At 38.7% G+C, this 17,454-nt stretch overlaps 1 protein-coding gene across 1 annotated transcript in view; it reads right to left on the bottom strand.

Annotated features, from left to right (window-relative positions):
• The window catches only part of KIF26B (kinesin family member 26B), a 313,904-nt gene that overhangs the window by 105,582 nt on the left and 190,868 nt on the right, over positions 1-17,454 (bottom strand). Inside the window, exon 5 of the mRNA XM_074863268.1 lies at positions 7,958-8,141. Within this exon, the coding sequence (XP_074719369.1) occupies positions 7,958-8,141 (184 nt within the window). The remainder of the gene's footprint in view (positions 1-7,957; positions 8,142-17,454) is intronic.

Here is a 17,454-nt window from a genome sequence, read left to right as displayed (position 1 = left end):
AAAAGTCACTTAGGAATGTACAAAACCTAGTAGCACCAGCCTGAAACAATTTGAGCAAGCTAATTTTCTTTTGATCTCCAATTTTTACAGGAAAATTCATCAAAACAGAACAAGGTAAACAATACAAAACTAGGCTTTACAGCTCTTTCCCTGGGTGAAATGTACTATAAATGTCACAGAAAGGATTGATTCTTCTAACACAGAAATAAGAAATGTTATCAAAGTGAGGTACAGCCTTTTTCATATTTTTTCTGTCCAGTTCAATTCCACATGGAAAACCCCTCCATCCCACCTCTCATGCTTACAAGCTCGCTCATTAGTACAGTTTCTGAATACACATAGGAAGACATCACTAAGGGAAGAAACACCATTTTTGGTATTCTTTGAGGCAAAAAAGAAATTTACTGAACAGCAGTTTATTATCTATATTTGCTCTCACCAATAATTGGTGCTCAGATTAGGTACAAGTCTTCCTCTATTACATATGGAAAGAGATATTTTTTTCCCTAAGCCAGGAGTTTCATTTAAGGACTGTAAGTTACTCTAGGAAAACCTCACTTTCTGTGTTGCTGTTCTCACACACACACCCCCCTCCCTCTGCCCCCAGTGAAAAGGGAGATGTCTACTAGTTTGAGAGATGGCTTTATTTTATGGAAAATCAGCAGAGGCAAAGGAATTAACAGAAGAGAAAGGTACCTTAATATCACACTTGACTACATGGTGCCCAGATCAGTGGGTCACTCCTAACGCCATACAACAGAACTGCTCCATTTTTTTGAGTCAGATGTAAGGACAGCAATGTTATTCTGCCTTCAATCTTCCCATTTCAGATTTAAGCCTATTCCTTGGTGTCCACGTGCATTTACCTGCCTGCATCTGCAATGCTCCAGGAAACTATTACACTAGCATTCAGTTGCCACGAGCTCCTCTCTCTGGGGAAGGAACAGCAATTATGGCTGTTCTCTAAATTGTCGAAACATGACTGCATAGAATTTTCTTTAAAATACATATTTCTTTAAACCTCACAGCTACCAAAATGCAACCTGACAAACTGCTGGCATCCAGGATAAGTTTTAATTTAGAGAAAGACAAACTGTGCGTGCATAGAAAATATGAGTGAGGGAAGTAAGAGATTATTGTTTATAGTAATTCTTCCAACTACTATTAATTTTACTTTTTTCTTAAAGCAGCTTGAGGTATTAAAACTCCTCTCAGAAAATCCCACCTAGTAGGAATCTAGCCAAAGAGCATGAAAGCCTCTGCCCGGTCCAAACAGTACATTTGGTGAGGAAAATCTCAGTTCTGAGCAACTCTGTCTGGAGGGCAAAAGGCCACCTGGATTTCATTCCAAGTGGAACTAAGCATTTAATTTGTACAACAATCATGTTGACAACAAAGATGAACACATATGCCTCCTTTAAATGCCTCAAGGGACTGTTCCTTTTTTTTTTCCCCCATTTCAGTAACCATGGTAACTTTGGGCAAAACCAGCTTTCACCTCAGAAATTGTTTTCTGTGATAAAGGGCTTAAAATTGCATTTGTCATCTAACCATTAACTTTTTCCCCCTATACACCTGAGTGATGAAGGAGAGAGAACCTCTGCTTTACAAAGGAAAGAGAACCTCTGATGATTGTCTCTGAAAAACCTTCAAGATGGATGGCAGTGAAGTGAAATACAGAACATATTTTGCAAGTTGTGCTTTTGCTGCTTTAACACTGGTTTTCATAAACACCTGCTTAATGTATACCATCATGTTGCCTAAAAAAATCCTCACATCCACAAATCAGCCAGTCAAAACGCAAACACTGATAGTAGAAAAGGAGGTTTCCTATAGGTTTTGGATTTAATCAAGATATGCATCAATTCTGTTCCCTTCAAATCAACTTTGCAAATCATGCAAGTCTAAGAATGTGTCTTTACTTTCCACTGCACTGATACAAAGAGTTGACGCAGCTACTGAAAACATCTTTTGACAAAGACTATTCAAATCATGACTATAGCCAACAGAATACTTATTCATTGTTAACACACGTATTGCACTGTTATAGCTTGGATTAAAGCATGTCAAGGCCAGTGCAATAATTGTTGCCCTAATTAGTGAGAAGTCCAAGAAACTATTTTAAAGCAGTGGATATCTGAAATACCAGCATTTTGGTAACCCAAAGCATTGGCATATACTTCTCTCCTCACAAAAAGACAGTCCTGAATCTATTTTCAGAAACCTGAACTGCTTGGGCAGTAGGGTTTTCTTCATTGTTACTTTTGGCAGGGGTACATAAAAACAAGAAACAGCACAAGTGGAGAAGCAGGGACAGAAAGAACAGGGAGAAGAAAAACGTGAACAAACATTGGCACTGTAGGACAAAGAAATGCCCTTAAACTGAGGAAGGAATGAGACACTGAAGTTCTAGCTGAAAGGACCTGGCGTAGTAAGAAGGAAAATTGCCTTTAGCTGCTTCTCTCTGTGGGCATTCCAGATTTTGTATTTCCTTGTAGAGGAACTGAATTGCACTAACAGTACCTGATTCATTCCATTCGTAATGTTTTTCCCTATCTGTAAAAAAACCTGCAAAGCAGTGCATCTTGACTAGCCACTTGGATATAAAGTTATGTGTATATCATGTTATATGATCAATATACAAAGTGGGATGGTATAAGACCATCTTTTGATTTTTAACAATGATACTACTACTGCCTTTTTTAGGCCAAAGACATAAGACTCTGCCCCATTAATCATCAGTGGTATTCTGCCTTTGTGGACCTCCTGCCTCCAAAGTGACAAGGGGTATCACATTTCTCCCTACACCAAACCAAATTCTCACCAGATAGTCTTTATGATGGGAACCTTAGGTGGGGCTCAGGGAAGTGGATACCAGCTCCCAGTGACATTCAGAAAAAGTTAAAGGAATGACACAGCTGAGAGCCTCTGAAAAATCCTCTGCTATTTTGGTGGAGACACTTTCAGGTCAGACAAAATCTTTCTGAAGTTTCCCGATAGAGTTTTATGCAAATCAATGTGAGGAATAGGTAAGCTGCAGACTAATGTAAAATGAATAGTAGGTTTTAGGCTTATTTCAGTGAAATATTGTGCTTTAATGGAAAGTTAAATTCTTATAGCTAGGCACTGAAAAATTATTTTTAACTGAACCTTCTTTAGTATATGACACAGATCTTTAGGAGAAAGGTGTATGACTCAGGGGTGTCTATCACAGCGCAAATCTCCTACCAGCACTTTGTGGGCATTCCTGGCATTTGGCCATGGCTTGACTCCCATTCATGGCCCTTCCCAGCCAGGCTCTGCACTCAGCCCCTGTCAGAAGACCAGCTCCTACATCTCTTACTCACTTACTAGACTCTCAGAAACCCCTCTCTGTGCTGCTTCCTACCCTGCCCTACACACTTGGAAAGGGCTCCTCAGGAGAATCTGCAGTGTAACCTATTATTCCCCCTTCAAAGATTTTAATAATCTCCTCTTCTACAACACCTACCAAATCTTGACAAGGGGTATCTAATATTAGACTGCTGATGGGTTGAGGACACTGCTATCAAGATGACCGATAATACTTCCTTGTTTCTTTTTGCTTCCGGTCTGTCTGTCTGGTCTTCCTCCCTACACTGAGATCATAAGTGCTCTGGGACAGAAACAGATTTTTTTAATCTTAATTTATAAAAAATTTAGCAAAATGGGGATAGGCTCTGGAAACAGAAAAATAAAAAGTAAACACAGTATCACAAATTACAGTCCATTTTCCTAACAGGTTGAAATGATTACTCAAAAAAGGTTCAACAATGATTTTTTGGTTCTTCCTGGTAGAAACCTTTTACACAGGGATTATTTTAATGTACAATGTAATGTCTTTGCTATTTTATTTTGAGACTAACAAGTACCAACAAACAACAATTCACACCAAAAATAATATATAAGGAAAAGTAAACTAATCTCTGCCCAAACATAACAAATGCCTCTCAGTGACAGAGTTTTATAAGACTACACACAGAAAAATAATAAATGAAGGAAAACACAGAGACCACATCCATTCACCCTGCACCACCTGAAAACAACCTATTTATTAAGGCTGGCAGAAAATTTTTCATTCAAGCTGGTTTTCAAGCATAATGTGGGATTCAGCAAAACAACATCTTTCACAGAAAGAACATTTCAGATTTTCAGCAAAAGTATTGGTTTAGTTTTGATTTTGTTTGACAGAAAATGGAAGGGGAGGGGTAGAGGGAAGAAGGAAGGAATCAGATAGGGGAGCAAGTCTAAGAAAACCTTGTTAGAATGCCCTTACAGTAGTTAATCTGAGTGCAAGCATGGAATAATTCATTATTTCTGCATGGAAAGTCTTTTTGCTCTGTTTCTTGGCTCATTGTCAGAAAGGACAGAACAGACTTTATCCTCCAGAAAATGTTGGGACTTGGAGAAACTGCACATACAGTCATCCAAGACAGTGGCACACTCACTGTGTGTAAACCCGGCGAAAGCAATCCATCACTCTCAGAATATGATGATTCAAAGACAGCAGAGAGAGAAGGAGAAGTGATGCTCAAGCTGTGGCAGTTTATGGAGCAGGACTGTCGCTCAGCCCAAAACAAAACTCTCTCCTCTCAGGAAACAACTGTGGGGATACCACACTACCACCCAGGATCAGCTCCCTCTGCCAGCAAATGCAAACCCAAAGCACATGTGTGTGTTAGGACCCATACGAGCACCACTGTTAATATATTTACAACATGGTCATAAACCTTTTATTTGACTTCAGGGAGAGCTTTTTGGAAATTAGTGCAACAAAGAATCTGCTCCTCTACCCCTTTATTACATTTTGACACTGCTGTATTTCTGCTAGGCTCAATGGCGTTATCTAACATTGAAGTAAAATGGTGATTATGCAGTCCCAACATTTCATTATTAATATCATCTTCCTCCTTCTGTGAAGCTGAAATTTAGCTTTCAAATAATACTTCCAAATTCCAGACTGGTATGGTTGATTTGCAAGGTCTTTTGTAAGAAGAGGTGTGAAGCATGCAACCTCAATAGATACTCTCTAATTCTCTTCCTTGGTTTAGGCTCTTCAGTTGTACCCATATCTCTACTAACTGAGCTGCTAATTAAGTTTTAAATATGTTGCTGGTAAGAAAATCTTCCTAGGTTAACTCACAAAAATTATATGCCTGCACATGACAGCTGAGAAACTACAATTTAAAATAAATCATTGTCCACCAATTTTGCAAAGTAGAATCATTGAAATTTCTGGTGGAAGTGAAAATAAAAAATGGCAACTGTTTGGTGGCAAGTTCACTTTAGAAAACCATGAAATGAAATTTAACCTCAAAGTCTTAGCTCTGAAGTACCTGACTTCCTATCCTGCAGCGTCTCAGATACCCACCTACCCTGGCAAACTGACAGGTCTCAAGCTGACACCAAGCCAGCAAAACCCAGTGTCTGTGCCGGGGCTCCCAGCCCTACAGCAAACAGCCTGCCTTCCAGGAAGCCTGTCCTGGGCCAGTTTCAGAAACCAGAATTGCTGGCAACAGCCAGCCTTCCAGTTCTGGCCAACCAGACTTTCCAGTAACAAACTGTCATGTTAGAAATTGCCCAGCCCACTCAAACCCAAAGTGAAACAGTTTTATCACACTGGGGTTGCTGATAAAATGCTATTTACACACAAACCAGAAAAAACCTTACACGACTGAAAATAATGTTTAGCTTCCTTGAACCCGCTTTCTCCACATGGGTACATATTTTATAAATTTATACCCTTACAGAAAACACTATACTAGAAAAAATGCTGAGAGAAGTAACACAGTTTTTTGCATGCTCCTATCAAAACATATGCCAACCAAACTGAACAGAACATGTGTCAATAACAACAGTAAAACTAAAAGCAAACAAGCTGGAAATTCCATTACCTCATTTGAAGTTCTCCCAGTCTGGCAGATAAATTACACTGTTATCCTGCAGTTATTTACTTATATGCCTCGCACCTATTTCTGACATATTAAAATGAAAATCATGCTACAGAGTTAAACTGATTGGAAACTTTGATGGAATTATACAAGCTTCAGGTCATAATTATAGGATGACTCCTAGAAGAAACCAAAGAGGTGAAAAATGAAACTGAATTCCAGAAACTGCGGGTTAGACATGTTTTTGCTAACAGAAATGTGGAAAGAAAATAATTTTCTCTATTATGATTATATGAATTAATCTAATTTAGTTTACTACTTTGGACAAACATGTATTAAAACATTTTTTAAAACCTCTTAACTATTTCTCACATACTCTGATAGCTACAGGATGGTAAGTCTAAACTGAAAAGAAATATTCTCCATCAGCTGGACTGCAAAATTTCAGTTTTACTTACACATTTGGGAAGCCTGGAGCCCATTCTCGTACATGGTGTTGAAAAAGCAAATCATAGGTCTGTTTGGGCATACTGCAGAACTGTTTCCCAAGCCCTATTCACTGGAAACCAATGATTAGAGGAGCAAGAAAGGTTTGGATCAAGCTTGTAGTGTTTTGACAGAGCTATGTTTGTGTCTCTGTGGGTGCAGACCCTTTTCTTGGGAAGGATGAAAACCAATAGTCAGCAAAAGTGCTCTCACAGTTCAAGAAGGGAGATTAGTCCCTTGTTTTCATGAACATACCCTTAATTATTCCTCAATGGAATTTTTATTTTTATTCAGATATAACCTGTCCGAAGCACAGAAGAGTAAGAATCCTGAGAGGATGGCTTCTATTGTAAATATTTGCCATAGCAGCTTCTTACAACAATGAACAGGTTCAAGTTTACTCCTCCCACTAAAGTCAGAGTATGCATCACTACTAACTTTTACGAGATCATGACAGATTTGTACATTTCTTCCCACCTACCAGGCCAGAGGAAAGGAAGGGAGCCCTATGTGTAATGAATCCCTTTTCAAACAGGCCTTAAACTACCCATGAAAGTAATACCACTGTTCTTTGGGGAAAAAAAAAACTGGAACTGCACAATATAAAAAAGTGAGTCTCCAAAATCAGTAATGAAAATTCTGAAGCCCATCCTATGCTCATCATTTCTAGATCATACATTACAATTTCTCTTCTAAACATAAAGGTTTCCACCAAATTCATTGTTACTGCTTAGTATTCAATGATTATGGAAAATCCATGCACACAGATGCTTGCATAATAAACTACCTTGATCAAAGCAAACTGCTGTCCTCAGCAACTGCACACATGTATTCCCAGATGTAATATGCCAGGCTCTCCATTTGTGACAGGAAAAAAAGGAAGGGCCACTCAGACAAACCAAGCAACAGCAAACTATATAGCCACCTCCTCCATTGCCTCAACCATTTTCCATTATAAGTATGTACCTAAACAGCATTTTAAGAGAGCATGATTATGGAGAATGAGAGGAAATAACACGACAGAAGGAAAAAGGAGCAATTCATCATTATCAGCATAAGCTTTGTTCAGGTACATGGCCCAGCCTTGTCCTGACTGTACTGGAAGAAAGCCAGGAAACATGAGCCAGAAGCAAATAACAGTGTGTCCAGGCAAGACACCAGTCTGGACAGTAAGAGGATCAGGAACCCAGAACATGCCACAGCAAGCAACTGTTATGCAGTTTAAACACAGCCACAGAAGCCAGCTGCTCCAGAAACCCTAGAAGAATGGACATTATCACCACGAAGTAGCACTGTGGTCCCAATGCAGGTGCTTTTAGTGCAGCTGGGCCTTGAAATGTATTAATGCTGCACAATTAGGTCTGGTTGTGTTCATGTTAACTTCATTAGAAGTTCACTTGCATCAAGTAACTTAAATTGTTAGGCCTTTGTACATGTGTTCAGGGACCAATTGCAGTAAAGCCAACCAAGAAAGGACATGATCTTCCAATTCCCTTAATATTTTGCATGAGGAACCTTCTTCCAAAGAAAACAAGTATTTTAGTGATACTCGCAAGGCCTACCTTGCCCAAACCAGGGGTGTCTTTCACTTTGCTGACTGCCCTCAACAAACATGGTGGTGCAGGGGGTGGGGAAGTCTGAAGGATACTGCTGAAGCTGGTAGAGAAAAGAGGAGATTCAGGAACAGATGATGCAGAAGGCCTGTGCTTCTTCTTTTTGGAAGACAGGTTCAATTTCTGAGCGGCTCTGTGGGAAAAATGACAAGAGTAAGCTAAAACAACCCCAAACTCATCAACACAGCAGCCAAGAATAAATATCAGGTTACTATTTATCTAGGATCTCAGTTTTTACCTCACTGATCCCAACGGTTTTATAATTCTTGTTCTTCACTCATTATTACTAGTTGAATGCTACTAACTTCACAAAGTTGCTCCAAATTTACAGTCTGCATTAAGTAGGGTCACAATCAGGCCTCTGTCACTAGGTCATCTGTTGAAACAATTCAGCTTGCAAGAAAGCTCCAAAACCTCTAATTAAATCAATGAGCTATATGGCAATTTCTATTCTAAAATTAAATTCAGTCACCAAATGGTTCACACAGAATTGTATCTCATTCATAAGCCTCTGATTAGAAAATGAATACTTGTGCAATGTTTGGATGTAAGCAGCCACTGTTAATTAGTATTAAATGCTCAGGTGAATTTGCTGAGGTGTAAGAAGCCTTGCACTAGCTGTTTTAAATTTTTATCACCTCTTAAAACATAAGCCAGTCTAAAAAATGAACAAACAGTGTCCAATGAAAATATTGTTGTTTGCAATGAGATGGAGATGTTCATACCAACTACAGCTGTATTAACCAGCAAGCAGGGAAAACAGTGAAGACTGTTTTTAAAACTGTGGTATTATTAGGTAAGAATGCTGAAGTTTGTATAGACTGATTAAAAAGCTAAGTTTTGCTGGAACAGAAATATTCAGTACTTTTGTTTTGCAAAATGTTTTATTTTGAGAGACAATTCAACATTCAGCTTTTGTTGCAGCTGTTTTGTTCCAACACATGTGTGTTCTGCACTGCCCAGGGACAATGTTAATACTAACCATGCTGTTCAACAGTTTCCTTTTTGTAAAACGAGCACTTTAAACAGAGCAGGTCAAATGGAGCACTATCTCAAAGGAGAGATGGATATAACAATTCATGAGGCTACTTCCATGTTGTTCACTTTGACAGACAAATTGTGACTTAAGATAGGTATACAAGTAGTTTGTGCTGACAGTACCTCTTCTTACTTTGCTGAAGTGTGACAGTCAAGACCAAGAATTCTAAATCCTCCTAAATTTTAAGAAGCTTTAGCTCCATTACACTGGTATCAGTATATACTATCTAACACTGAACTTACAAAAGCAGTTACATTATTTTATCCCAAGGAGTCAGAGAAAAGAGATTGAACATATATATACACACACACTCATTTCAGTATGCAAGTACCTTGTGTTTGTATTGGCTGTCTCAGACACATGAACAAATTACTGCTGGGCGTGCAGTTGCCATATGTCAGCTGATCATGTGCACACTGTGTGCACTGCCAGCATGTATTCTTTCAGCCTATGGCAAGTGCAAAGCAGTTCCAGATAGATTAGTTTTTAATAAAAGAAAAACATTAGGAGATTTTCATTGACCTGACACAGAATTACAACTCAGAAGTTTCTGCACCATCTCCTTGTCCTTGTCCTTCCTTCTGAACTAAAGACTGCAGTTCGTAAGCTGGCCCTTTTAAGAGTCTGCTTTCTTTTTCATAGGAAACATAATCAAAATGTGTTGGTCAAAATGAAAGCAAAAAGCACGATTTTTTTCTTTTCCAGCAACATTTCAATGGTTAGAGAGGATTCAATGATTTCAGCTGCCATGCTGTCCATCACTAATGCTTTTATGAAGTTGTCCGTGCTGAATCAAGATTTTTCTGTACATCTTAGCATCACTATAAAATTATTTTAAGCAAAATCCTGTACTACGTGCAACAATTGAAAATACAAATATTGGCCAAACACACTGAAAAATTTACTCCTGTGGTCAAGCTCAGTAGTCCAATCTTAAATACAGGCAGTGGCTCCACCCACTCTGGTCATACATCTGGTCTCATTGACTCACCTCAGGTGAAAATACATTTCTTAAAAACCATTTTCTAAGTTGAATGACAGAGCCATTATCCCTCTTGCCATTAAATGCTTCTCCAGCATTTTCTGTTCCTTTTACAAAGCTGACAGTGTAATACAAACTACTTCTTGACCCAACCAAGCCCATAGCTGGCATTTTCTTAAAGAAAAAACATAGTTGGAGGTACCTGGCCTTTTCAAAACCTTGAAACTATATTCTAGTTTGACAGTTACAACCTTTGAGATTTCATTCAAATGGAAGAACCTGCATTTTCCTTTATATTTTTGACCTGCAACTGGTAAAATGCATGAAAAAGCAATGAATTATTTCTCACAACTTCATGGGGTTCTCTGTTTTTCCCCAAGGAGAGAAAAAAACAATGCATGGCAGGCTAGAAAATCATTTACAAGCCCTATCAGATTTGACTGAATTTTGAAGGGGATCAAAAAGGCAATAAGCCTCAGGTAGTTCACAGAGCATTTAACTGGGAAGAGAAGGATATTTTAACCAGATGTAGGCTGCAATATGGCACAAACATATACAGTGTGGCTTTCTTGTGAGCACATTTACATGAGTAAAATCATTCAGCTTGGGTGGCTAGCATTGCTCTGAACACAGTTGGTCATGCCAGCTGATGGTGATTTGGCCCTGTGATCTAGCACAGGAGGTTAGAAATTTTCACGTTTTACTTTTCAAGGCAAGTCAGAGGCCTGGCTCTCCCACACAGACTCTCTCAACCGCCAGACTTCTCACACAAAGCACCAGGCTGGACCTTGGGAGATCTGATGCCGCTGCAGCTCACAGCTTGCCCAGCGCAGCCAGCAGGTGTTTAGACTCTGCTCTTTGTACAGGAGCCAGCTAATTTATTTTCATTTACTATCTAGTATAATAGGACTCTGATTTCCCCTTGAGACTATGCATACTACTGCAGTGATGGTAATGACAATGATGGCAGCATGGTTTTACATATTGACAATAAGCTGCTCATACTCCAAGTTACATTGAATCCCACTTGAGCCAAGTGATATCGGATATGAACTACGCAGGGGTGCACAGTGGGCTCCAGTGCAACGCAAACCACTTCCCCACTGTGCACGGCATGGCTGTGGTAGGGATTGTGTCCACAGAATTAGAGAAGGAACTTGATCCAAATTAAATTTTCAAAGTGCATAATTTAAACTGTATTAGACCACTGTGTGGACACACTCATTCACAACAGAGCTGTCTTTAATATCATTTTAATGAATTAGCTTCCAAAACATAATGAAGATTTAATCCAGTTTAGCTAATGTATTTGGATTCACACCTTTGGTTAATTTGGATTGTTTTTTCCTGAGAGTTCCTATGTAAACAAGCAGCTGAAGACTTATTGAAAGCTTACAAGATTTGTGGCAGAGGAAACAATCACAAGATCAAGATTTGACATTGCAGGAGGGGCATTAGAAAGCTGATTAAAGTTCAATCCAAATAAAACTGATGGATAGCTGGCAGGAAAGGGGAACTGCCTTAAATGCCCACCCAATCCATAGCAAAGACTGAAGTAATTTCTTGAAAGAACATTCTCTGCTTTCTGGTTTTTAAAATACAAGTTTAATAAGGTATATCTTTGGGCAGTAAGAACACTTTTCACCTCCCACCTATGCAGAAATGGTGGTATATTTTTTCCCTTAAAACTCCATGGGCAGGCTGGGATTTTCAAACACATTCATTGTAGAGTTAACTCCCCTACACTGGAAGCCAATTCATGACTGACACGAACTTTCTGAAAGCTGAAGATCCTCTGTGGGATTAATTGAAGAAATGGGAGTAAATCAGCTTAGAGGTAATTCTGAGATGTGAGGGGGCAAAGTATGCTCTTTGGAAATATTTCTAGAGAGATGAATGAACAGAAACGGATTAAATAATCCATTTTTAACACAGAACAAAGGCACTGCTAGGGGTGATGCAAAGACCTCTGCTAAGAAATTTATTCACACTACTTATAAGCAATACAAGAATGAAGTTAATGAAACTCCTTAGACAAAATAAAAGGTATTATGGAAAGCTCTGTAAATACCTTGCTTAGAGAAGTCACTCGGTGATGGTTACAGTATAACATACATAAGGAACAGTTTGAAAATTCATGGTTTCTAAATTAACTTTGGCTGCTCACAAAAAGCAAACTCAAAAACCTCAAATCCATACATCCACTTGTTATTAAGCAATAGTCAGGGAGAAAAAAACACAAAACAAAACAACATGATACAGCACTTAAAGAAAGGAACAATAAATAAAGTCTCCCTGCAATACATAATGCTCGCATGCCTCCAGCTCAGAGTGGACTGGGATCTCTTTTGGCATAAATTCATGTAAGATCATGAACTTCAGTCAGCCTGGCTATGCCAACTCATGGCATATTTGCTTCCTCTCATTTAAGTAAGAAAACAAACACTGCTAATAAAATCCAAGGGATACTTATTTAGCTTGATAAAAGAAATTATTTTTTCACCAACATCACCCAAGGCAAAATTAAAACTTTAGGACTCACTATCAAAGTAGAGGTCAGTAAGGTCAGCAGGTGCATTAGATTCAGAAGGAGATTAGACATTTAAGTGATATTTAAAATATTATTCACACTTGTGCCAGCAAAGATCATCATTGATAAGTAACACTGACTCTCACACTTCGGTATCTGACATGCCCCTTCACCACTGACACCTGAAGAAATTTCCTTAGGTGCATCTCTCTGTATAATTATTCATTACTGGAGTTTCATATTACACTATGATGCATCCAGTACTTATCACCCTTGGAAACAGAATTCCAGATCATAGGGGCCAGTGAGTTAGCATATCAGTTTGTGTCAAAATAAAAATTGAAAATATGCTCACTTTCATATCATATTTTCAAAAGAGAAAATGGCTCTCAAGTCAATAGATGCAAAACAGTCATGTACAAGCAAACTTTAATGCAAGCATTTGCAATTATCATTAAAACCAAAAATCCATTTTTCTTCTTTATTTGGAGGGATTATTCATTTTATAAAACAAATACTCTCCCCTAGGTGCATTGTCCGAGTATTTTATAAAACAAATACTCTCCCCTAGGTGCATTTTCCAAGGAGTAAGGTATGAATTTTATACAGGCAAGGGATGGCTTACCAGAAGATGTGCTAGTTTGACAAGCCCAAGGGAGATTAATGATCTTCCTTAGTAATTAAAACACTATCTTTACTTGCCTTACCTGCTGCGTTAGAAAAGAGATGGAAGTTTAGTTTGTAGATCAGTCTCCTGAACAAACTGTCTAAGCATATTTGTGCAGATACATCACTAGTTATAAAATACATCTACACTTATGACCAACAGTGTTGGTTATCCATCATGAAACACTCATATCCTTTGTCTCAGGTTGGGCACCTAAAAGTGAAAGACACCATTACCCAGACTCACCTTCAAAACAAAACCCCTACCAATTTAATTTATTTTTTTAAACCCCAGCCATAATTCTTCCTGTAGAAAAATTAGAAATTCTTGACCGTCACCTACTAAGTAAAATGTAGTCTGCATAGTATTTTAGTTAACTGATGGAAAGTCAAACAAAAATATACTGGAAGCCTGCCATTAGTTTTGATTATTTCCAACTCAAATGTTTGCAAATACGGGTTCATGGTGTATTTTCCGTTTTGGGTAAATATGGTTATATAAAGTGAGTCATCATATCTTATAGGTCTTCATGTACAGCAAAATTACAACCATGCAGGCTTTTTTTCTATGAGAAAAGCCACTCTTGATTTTCGGTTACACGGGGTCACTAAACAGTTGCTTATTCTCCAGGATCTTTAGTTACTGAATTATGTCAGTATGTTGCCTATACAAACTGGACACAAGGCACTGAATGGGATGTTCACATTTTCTAATTATAGGGATCTAACCTAGCATCTATGAATCATCACCAGAAGTGATTCTGTTTCTCCCAATAACCTGTATAGGTGATGCGGGCTCACTAAGGTGACATTACAGCCAAGTTGACCTGAGTACTCTCACCAAAAGGGGAGGCTCCATACCCTCCCTTGCTTTTTTCCTCAAATTTACTTTGGCTTGGCTGCTACTGCTTTAACCTCCTGAACTGGCTTGTGCCAAAAAGTGCGCTAAATCATACTTATTTGACACGGCTAATATGCCTGAATTACCATGTCAAGCACTTCCCCGACCTTAAAATCTGAGGCACATGGTGCTAAACGTGGTCTCGTGCAAAATCTCATCTGCCTGTCTGGAGGGAAATGATTTGGCCAGGAGCCATGGCTTCCTTTGTGCCATCCCTTTCTTTGCATCTTCTAAAGCAAAGAGAACAGAGCTGCTTTACAGGATGTTTAACCAACAAGCGAACAGCTGTGCTCTGCTGCAAGGGGCCAGGTTGCCTCTCCACCAGCTGCTGCAAACCGGCGATACCACCTGAGAAGCATGTTCCATGGCAGAGCGAGAACAACCTCCAAGGGCTTTTTCTCGTATCTCTACATGGAACAGTTTGTCTTCACCCAGACTGAAAGCAAAAGGACAGAGCAACAAATCTTGCAGTTGGCTTGCCATATCCCTTCCCTGCCTTCCAACAGGACTTATGAGCTACGAACAAGAATCAAGGCAACTTTACTCCACTTTAATTCTCTGTGTGGCCTTACCCAGGGCTGTGGTGTTACAGCCTAGTAAGACATGTAAAGAATGAAATAAGAATCCTCAGAGGAACATTTCCTGGATTTGTAGTTCCAGTAAGATTCTTAGTATTTGTGTTTAATTATTTTACAATGCCTTTGAAATCTGGAGATAATTTGAGCTTTCTGCTTGTGCTGTAGAAGGTATAATAAACATCCCTCTAATGCCCAGTAAACACTTGCCCCTTATTGTTCTCTTTATTTTACGCATGCATTCAATTTCATAGCAACAATAAAGCTGTCCCAGGCTGCAATCTTTCGCTTCTTGGGTGGTTAATTCAGATGTTTTGGCCACAGTGCCTTAGTGACTGTGCTCTCCCCTGGAACTATATAGTAACTGTCCAGAAAATCATAATTTTTAACTTATTTAATTCTAACAGAGTCCAAATAGGGCTTCAAACTTTATCCAGGACAAGTCTTAAAAAATCTGAGGCTTGTTGCACACAGGCAATCTTAGTGAAATTAACAGCTCAGACCTGATCTTACATGAAGTTAAAATTTGTGTAAATTCACTGGCAACAGAGCTGCTCCTAGGTTACACCAAAATAAAGATGGCGAATATGCTTGAAGACCAATGGCTTAAGGAGAAGCTCTAAGTCCTACACAAGTACATATTGCAGGACAGAGGACTCATATTCTACACAGCTGTTATTTGGGTGAAGCTCTCAGTTTTAGAGAAGGGTACGACAAGATATGAAACAAACCATTTCTCATGTCATTACTGTTTGATCAATAAGATTCTCTTCACCAGGTATCACTGTATTCCAGTAAAGATCTTTTTACCTAACCTAAAAGTTCTCAAAACCCCCTGATTTAGTGACAGATGTCCTTCTGTCTTTGGCAACACCATCATTAAATAGCTCTCATGCATAGAGGCAATGTTGACCAAAAAAGTAACAAATCAAATGAACTATGACATTTGGAATTTCTACAAGAAATCATACCCTTGTCCAATAGTACCCATCAAGAAAACTACACCTTGACTTAATAGCTTGACACATTTAGCTAGAGAAAGATCATTTCTGCTTTCTTTCCTTTCTTTCCATGTTCAACACTCAAATGCAGAAGACAAATCACTAGTCAATTTTTTTAGAGTGAGTAGAGGTTGTTTTTGTTATTAATTTAGCTTATTTTTCTCTCTGAAAAATGCTTTTATAAAAAATAGTAGTCAGACAGATGACAGTGCTCACAGCATTATTCCGTTCCTGGAAAGCTCTGAGGATGAGTTGGATATGTGTCACTGCATGCTTAATGCATGAAGCAAGCTGAACCATTATACTTGGATAAAATAAAATCAGATGTTTAGCACTAGTTTAATATGGGAAGAAAACCAGCTACGTTTACTATAACTCAAATTAATACAAATGTAAGCACTTACCAATTACTGCCATGGTTACTTGGCAATGCATCTTCAAGTCACATGGGAAAACTGCATAGGCAGGAGACTGACAACCACAGACCAGAGTAGCTTTAATTTCAGTCGCATAGAGCTGAGGGCAAGAGCACTAGCATCTTTCAAGGAAAGGTCAGAAACAAGCTCTGTCCAGCTCAACTTTGGGCATTAAGAAGTATTGCCTAAATATTTAGATCATAAGGTGCTGGCATTGCTACTAAGTAATAAGAAAGGAGATGTGCACTGTTTTATATTTGTACTGTTATTGTGGAAAACAAGAAATATATGCAGATCTGTCAATCTTCAAGTATTAGCTGAAAAATATTAGGGGTATAGATGTACAGTTACACTATCTTCTCCTGAAAGTACAAGCAGGGAAGGCTGGCACACAGTTTTTCCCCGTGTCTGAGCAACCTAGCAAACTTCAAACCATGGGACAGGACTCCTGCTTAGCCAGCCCCTAGTTGACTCTGCTCATGAGCAAGAAGTAATGACAGTAATGACAACTCAAAGGCATGACTAACAGAAGCTTTGCAATGAGAGGCCCACAAACCGCTGGCCATTTAATAACAGTCCTTAAAATCACATAAAGCAATTTCTTTAACTGTAAGTTTTATGGAGCTTATACAATTACAGTTATTCTATTACCTTGGATGCTAAAACCTGACCACACACTGTGTGGAATGCTATTTTGCTTCATCTCTGTCCCATTCAGCAAAAACCTCTCATAACACCAGGAGGAAAAGCAGTCAGCACACAGATTCACAGTCCATTTTGTCATTGTTTAACTTTCCGGCTGGCAGAACAATTAAACAGACACAGAAAAAGGCCAAAAGGCAGGTAAGCTTTACAGGGTTTTTTGCCTCATCAATATTTTGGAGGCCAGCACATTTAAAATAACACCAGCATACAAATGGTAAACTATTCTGACAACACAGATGCACTGAAATTCAATGCACTTAAAACCAGCTCTGACAAGTAATCTCCTGTCCTAGTAAAAAATATTTCCTCTAAGAGTTCCTGTTAGTCTTGTCTTGTACTTATTTAAGTCACCACCATGAGATAGTGATAATTCTTTGAGACAAGTTGTTTTCAACTACTGGAAACTATCACCATTACTATGTATCATATGCTAAGGTCCAAGACTGAGGTCCTCCTCTTAACAGACTGCACACATGCTAAAATTAGTCCAGGCCCAACAGCTTATAAGCAAAACAGACAAAACAAAAGAAAGAAATTTTGTGATCCCACCTTCATGGAGATATGCTGAAGCAAAAAGAAATTCACAAACGGTAGAAAATAGTAATTTAATCCAGATCTCCTCAGCAGATTC

The sequence above is a fragment of the Strix uralensis genome, chromosome 3 (assembly GCF_047716275.1).
Source record: "Strix uralensis isolate ZFMK-TIS-50842 chromosome 3, bStrUra1, whole genome shotgun sequence".
NCBI lineage: Eukaryota > Metazoa > Chordata > Aves > Strigiformes > Strigidae > Strix > Strix uralensis.
This window is presented reverse-complemented; position numbering and strand designations above follow the sequence as displayed.